The sequence below is a fragment of the Carlito syrichta genome, unplaced genomic scaffold, assembly GCF_000164805.1.
Source record: "Carlito syrichta isolate Samal-C Ts95f unplaced genomic scaffold, Tarsius_syrichta-2.0.1 Scaffold287397, whole genome shotgun sequence".
Classification (NCBI taxonomy): Eukaryota; Metazoa; Chordata; class Mammalia; order Primates; family Tarsiidae; genus Carlito; species Carlito syrichta.
The window spans coordinates 60112-67276 of NW_007231493.1; the positions used below are offsets into that span (position 1 = coordinate 60112).

General features: G+C 41.4%; 1 protein-coding gene and 1 pseudogene across 1 annotated transcript; one reads left to right on the forward strand and one right to left on the reverse strand.

Annotated features, from left to right (window-relative positions):
• The first annotated feature begins 291 nt into the window (after positions 1–291).
• BEX1 (brain expressed X-linked 1) lies at positions 292–1399 on the forward strand. Its single transcript, XM_008052734.2, has 2 exons — positions 292–388; positions 762–1399. Exon 2 carries the CDS (start codon positions 767–769, stop codon positions 1151–1153), a length of 387 nt encoding a protein of 128 aa, XP_008050925.1. The 5' UTR covers positions 292–388; positions 762–766; the 3' UTR covers positions 1154–1399.
• A 2163-nt stretch (positions 1400–3562) lies between these two features.
• LOC103254729 lies at positions 3563–4415 on the reverse strand (annotated as a pseudogene).
• Between the last annotated feature and the right edge of the window lie 2750 nt (positions 4416–7165).

Genomic DNA, 7165 nt, shown 5'->3' on the forward strand with positions numbered 1-7165 from the left:
CCACCTAGCTTTCCGTCACCCCCACGTTCTTGGGAACAGAAATAGTGGCCCCCAGGGGTGGAGGTGCAGGGGCGGTTGGAGTCCCAGACAAACTAAGAGCGACAGGAAATCGCCCTCGAATCCTTGCAGGAAAACGGTCAACGCCGCGGGGGTCCGAGGCGGCCGCGGGTGGGGGCGGGAGACGGACGCTGGGGGCGAGGGCAGCAAAGGAGGTCCGGGGCTGCGCGAGGAAGGGGCCGGGGGGCGGCGGGGCGGAGCGGGAGCTCGGCTGCAGCGTTCCTGGCTTCTCTATCCCTGCCGTCTGCAGGTCTGCGGGGCGAAGTGTCGCGGCGGCGCAGCTCGCGGCAAGAATCGGGAGGAGGAGGAGGAGCTGCAAGGATAGGCCCAGGTCGGTGCGAGGGATAGTGGTTGGAGCGGGTGCAGAGCCCAGTATGAGACCCCCTCCCAGTTCCCCCATTCCCCGTCCTCCATTTTGGTGCCTGTATGGCTCTGTAGGGAAAATGGTGGGCTTGGGGGGGGGGCGGGGAGGAAGGAGAAGGACCTAGAAGGATGGGGGAGGGCTTAGACTGCGGGCCCCCTAGAGGGCGCACGAAACCTCTGAGGTGGGAAAAATAAAATAAAAAACGAAACAAACAAACGAAAAAAATACGTTAATATCCAGGCCGCTGAATCCTGAGAAATGAGTAGTAGGGCCTCTGTCCTCGGTGCTGAACCACTCCGGAAAATTCATCTCCTTCTTTCTTTCACCTTCTGTCTTCTAGGAGCAATGGAATCCAAAGAGGAACAAGGAGTAAAAAATACCAGCATGGAGAATGCCCAAAAGGAAAATGAAGAAAAGGAAGAAAGGGAGCAAGTTCCTAATAAAGGGGAGCCCTTGACTCTCCCTTTGGATACGGGTGAATACTGTGTGCCTAAGGGAAATCGTAGGCGGTTCCGTGTTAGGCAGCCCATCCTTCAGTATAGATGGGACATGATGCATAGGCTTGGAGAGCCACAGGCAAGGATGAGAGAAGAGGATATGGAAAGGATTGGGGAGGAGGTGAGACAGCTGATGGAGAAGCTGAGGGAGAAACAGATGAGTCATAGTTTTCAGGCAGTGAGCACTAACCCCCCTCATCATGACCATCATGATGAATTTTGCCTTATGCCCTGAATCCTGATGTTTTCTCTGAAGTTAAGAGGGAGACACCTGCTTTCTAAACTCACGTGTTTCTGATGTACCCTTGTTGTAAACCTTTTAATGTCACTTGTTTAAGTGGGACTCCTATTATCAGCTTCTAATTGAATGTTGTGTTTTTGACCCAGTCTGTAAGAATTTTGTTAGCAGAAGAATTTTACCTATTGCATGGAAAGATGCTCATTATATATTGTGGAGTTAATAAAGCAGTTTAAAAACGCACTATCTGTATTTTTAATTAAAAATTTATATTAATCTATTTAATACATGAAGAGAAAACTGCACAAATTTTTTGGAATACTCCAAAATAATCAAAGTAGTTTGATAAGAAATGGAAACACTTTTTTAAAACCTTATAAAAGCAATAGGGTTACTTAATAAATACTTGGTTACTAAATTGGATTTCTCAACCAGGTAAATACACCAGGAATTTTTATAAATTGGACAAGACATTTGCTTCACATGACTGAAATGAGGTCATGAGTGTGTGACTTGTGTTTACCTGTTTTTTCTTCCATTCACACCTGTTATGCAGGACCCCATCCTTAGATTTTTCCCTTCACATATTCAGCAAAGTGTCCAAAGATAGGTCTCACCAGTCCACCATACCTTGCATTCTCCTCAGGACTGCAATGCATATTGGTCACACTGCAGTTTCTTTCTGACAAGAGATAGGCACTTAACCAAATTAAAATTAGTAATGACCGAACCAGGAGCTCTACGTTTTTGTCTCAGTTCAGTCCTTTAATAAGTAAATAACCTTGGGTGTGTAACTTCACTTCTTTGGAAAAGATTACTTGTGATTTCTAAAGGAACACTAGATTAATTTAGTAATATCTTAGTATTTCAAAAGGTATGCTAACCTGCCACCTATGTGAGAATCACCAAGGGACTTTCTTGAAAATGTGAATTCTGAATGGGGTTCCAGAACTTCCATTTTTAGCAAGCTTCCCTAGTAATTATGAGGCACATTAATGTCTAAATGGCTACTGGTATGTATATATTATGATCTCAATTCCTAAATAGGAACCATAATAACTAGAAGAATATAAAGGTGACTATCTGAACTCAGTTGCAAGAATCATTAAAATGTAAAGGATGAGATTATTTAAGTCTTTTAGATTTACTACATATAAATTTACATTGTTTACATCTTCTGGGATATTGGGTGATATTGTTTTTTTAAGTTGGAGTCTCACTGTCGCCCAGGCTGGAGTGCAGTGGCATACTCACGGCCACAACAGCCTTGACCTGCTGGGTTCAGGTGATCCTTCTGCCTCACCTTTCCAAGTAGCTGGAACTACAGGTGCATGCTACCATGCCCAGCTAATTTTTTGATTTATTGTAGGGACAAGGTTTCATCAAATTGCCCAGGCTGGTCTCGAACCCACAGACTCAGGCAATACTCTTGCCTTAGCCTCCCAAAGTGCTACCGCACCCAGCCAGGTGATTTTTTTTTTTATTCAACTGCATGATTACTTGTGCTAAAAAGAAATGCAAGCTAACAACAGATCCAGATTAAAGAACTCTTCAGTGAGCCATCAACCCACATAAAAATTCCCACTGACAGAACTTAGATATGTAGACTTCATGTTACCCTTGGAATTACTTGCCCTGGTGTAATTACTCCTATAGAGTGTAGGCAAAATTACTAAGTCTTGCTTCTAATCAATTGAATACAGCAAAAGTGATGGGATGTCATTTTTGTGATTATGTTACAAAAGACAGACTTCTATCTTGCTAGCCGACTCTTCCTCCCTTCTTCCTTCCACTTACTTTTGCTAGCTCTGATGAAATAAGCTGCCATGTTGGGGAAGCACATACAGCAAGAAACTGAAAGTGTATTTCAGCCAACAGCCGGTGAGAAACTGAGACCCTAATAATTTTTTTTTTCCTCAGAGGAAAGTAAATGTTTATTCTTCTAAACCTTTTGAATACAACATAATTCTGCAGGTTTAGTTAAGTTGCAAAGTTGACTAATAACATTTCCAGGAGTTCACAATTTCAAGGCTAAAGTTCTGATTAAGGTAATATAGTTACCAATTTAATATAAATGAGGTTTTGTAAAAAGGCCTAAAAGCAGTCTGGCTTCTTAAGGAAAAATAATATGGCTCTGATGAAACTCTCATTGTTAATTATTATTCATGACCCAGGTATTAGACTTAGTAATGTAAGTACACTTCAGTACTGCAGCAGTCAAAGCGGTAGTAAGATCTGGACCCAAGATCAGAAGGAAGCTCCACTATTTTTTTTGCGTATGTTGGTCTTTAGCATGCTAGTATGAGTAAGGTGCTGTGTCAAGCACTGGGATATGAGAAGTGCAGCTGAACGTGATGAAGGCAATGGGACGGTCAGGCACTGACAGGGCACTCTCCCTGTGGCACGTTAGTCACCTCCACAGAGCAGCAGGAGGACTTTCTTATATTAATCATGGAGTAAAGGGAAGTGGTAAAATTCTTCCTAAAGTTATAAAGTTCATTCTCACTCCTGGACACCACTACTCTGATGAGGGTTTGATCATCTGTCCCAGCTCCCTTCATAGCATAGTAGAGCACGTCTGAAAGTAGGCAGGTATACTTCGAATAGATTTCATCACAGCAAGAGTAGTTGCTCCAAATTGCCAGAAGTCTCCTGGTCAATGGTTTCCTCAATTTGAAATCCTGATAATAGTCATGTATTTGTTAAACACCCTTCTCAAATGAGACACATTTCATGCTACAAAGATGATAAACTTTTCTTCATCTGTCCCCCACTTAAGTTCTCCAGCCTGGAATAGAACCTGAGCATTTTGTTCAACTTGAGCTTTATCAACTCCATCATCATGGTCTCTATTAGCCTGAAGGAGAACCACCAACATCCTCTGGTAGTACCATGTCATCTTCCAGGCTGGAACCATATTCATCTCTATACACTTGTTTTATGGCTCTTAGTTCCTCAGGTGTTCTTGAAGCAATAATTCATATGCTTCAGTTCATAGGCAGCATAAAGCTGAGAGAATTTCATCAGAGCCACAATTAATTCTTAAATTTTCCAGTTAGTTCTGGTTTCAGGTCATCCACCAAACAGAGTTTTAAAAGCTGCAGCAATCTCCTGGTGCTGTTACTTTGAGGCGTTGGTAGAGCCAGGATGCTCTCCTCCTGGTGCCCAGGCCTGTCATGGCTTTCCGAAGTGTTTCTGCATCAGCCCACTCATCAAATCCAGGGATGTTGGTCACAGTGCCTCTGAGGACCTGTGACATGGAGACTCATCAGGTCAGGGGACGGTGATGCAAGACCAACCAGGGGACCCAAGTGCCCAACCCTTGAGAGCGGCAGCGCAGGAGGAGTCAGGGATGCCGGGCGGAGAAGGATCTGGGCGACTCCCTAATAACTCTTGAGGAACTGAAATCCTGACAAAACAACAAAAGTAAGTTTGAAAGCAACTCCTTTCCCAGCTTAGTCTTCAGATAAAACTTGAGCCCTGGCCAACATCTTGATTACAGCTTTGTAAAAGACCCTGAGGTGGAAGACCCAGATGAGCCACACCCAGATTTCTCATTCACAGTTTCTGGGATAATAAATGTGTGCTGTTTTAAGCTGCTAAGTTTTGGGATAAAAAGCCTTATATCCAACATAGGCCTGGAGTCAAACTCAAAGTCTAACAAATGCTAAAAGAAAAGCTGATTTGTTTTATGTAATGAAAATTTAGTGAAGGCTGAGGGTCATGAAGGAGCATCACACACACAACCAAGTAACTCAAAACAGTCATTTGATAGTTTGATATTTGGATTTTTAGAAGTCTTGGCTTATAGTTTTATTTAATTAGATTTGTCAAAATATATATTTTTTGAGTCAGGGTCTCACTCTGTCGCCCAGACTGGAGTGCAGTGGTATGAGCATGGCTCTGGGGCTCACGTCATCCTTCAGCCTCAGTCTTCTGAGTAGCTGGTACTACAGGCGTGCACCACCATGCTGGGCTAATATTTTGATTGTTTTGTAGAGATAAGATCTTATTATGTTGCCCAGGCTGGTCTTAAACTCCTGGACTCAAGAAATCCTGTTGCCTTGGCCTCCCAAAATCCTGAGGTTACAGATGTGAGCCACCATGTCCAGCCTAGATTTGTCAAAATAAACTGTTTAACTCTGGAAGAAAAAAAAATCTGCTAGAAAACGTGGCTGTCAGACTGACAAAGTTGGAAAAAACACAAGAATTATAAGATTATAGGATTACCAGTTACCCCTGTGGTTGAGGATATACCTGCAACGAAAAGTTATATTACAGTACTATGAGAGGAAACATATAATTGAGACAACAGGATGAACCAACAGGCATATGAAAAACCATTTCATCATCCAGTTTGATTGACTAAGGCATAAAGTATGTCACCAAGATGTCATTTTTTGAAAGAAGCACACAATTTATGAGATTAATATAAATATAGTTAGGCCCTTTGTACCCGTAGGTTCCATATTCATGGATTCACCCAACCTCAGATCAAAAATATTTGGAAAAACATATTCCATAAACCTTCAAAAAGCAAAGCTTGAATTTACCATGCATCAAGTACTACACTGAATCCACATGAATGATGTGATGTGTAGACATTGTATTAGGTATTATAAATAATCTCGAGGTGATATAAAGTACTCGTATATGGGAGAATGTACATAGGTTATGCACTTGCCATTTTATACAAAAGACTTGAGCTTCTGTGGATTTTGGTATGGGGGAGGGGGTCCCAATTACCCGTGGATATTGAGGAACAACTGTACATAAAATATATAATTTGTGGGTCCTTAGAGCCTCAAATTTTGGAATGAGGATGTCCTCTGAGAATTGCAAAAGGGTAAATTTGATAAGCAATGAATTGATTTTCCATCTCTGTGAATAAATCAAGAAATTGTCTGTCAATATGATATTTAAAAGGTTGAGAACATTTAGTATCCCAATCATTGGCATCTGGAAGTAGTCCCATAGATGCAGGGCAATGGAAGTGCTTTAGGAAGAAAAATGGTAATAATATATCCACATGAGTGGGGTTTTAGAGATCCTTTAAGTGGCTTAGGGTGAAACAGGTAGAAGTCCAAAGACACATTTTAGAAGATTTTAGGGAAAGGAGCTCTTAAAAGTGTAAGATAAGAGGCAGCATAAAAGAGAAGGAAATATGCAAAAACAGGACAAAAAACAGTACAGAATGAACTAAAGGAGGTTCTCACTAAAATATTCAACTAGCCTAGTGAGGAAAATGCATTCAGAACAGATATCGATTAATGGATAATTGAGGTACTAAGATAAATTTTTTTAAAAGAAGAATAAAAAGTAGCTCCATTCTGTGAGAAATTTATAGTAAGGTGGTTTAACAGAACTGAAAAATAAAACTATCTTCTGAATATCAAAGGAATAAAATTTACCAAACACTATAAATCAATGCAATAAGCTGAGGGAAGGAGTTAGTGTAAGAGCCTGCATTCCAAAAGATAGTATTTACAGAACCAAAGGAAAAAGTAGATGGACAGATAGAAAGGGAAACTTTCCAACATCTTACAGCTATTTCTAAGCAGGATTAGACAAAGACAGTTGTGTATTGTGTATTAACAACTGAGTTTCAAGTTCAACTATTTGTAATGTTAGCCTATTTCCACTGTATAAATACTCCTACTACAACTTTTTTCTAGTTACCAACATAATGTCACTTAATGCAGAGTTAAGAAGAGATGTGCACAATTAGCTGTCAAGAGCACATCACAGGCTTAGATGCCTCCCTCATTAATGTGATGAAAACTGGGACAATCTCATGCAAGGAAAATGAAGATGAAAGTGAGGAAAGGAAACATCTGTTGTATACGAGATGTAGTATGAACATAAGGGAGGGGAAGATGAAAGAAAAAGAGACAGGCAGACAGAAGCCAGGTGCATAAAATCCTCTTGTGAGCAAGAGGACCTAGAGAAGGGTGTGTGAGGAGAGGGGAATAGGGAGAGGGAAGGCGGGGGCGGGAAGAGATTGGAGGG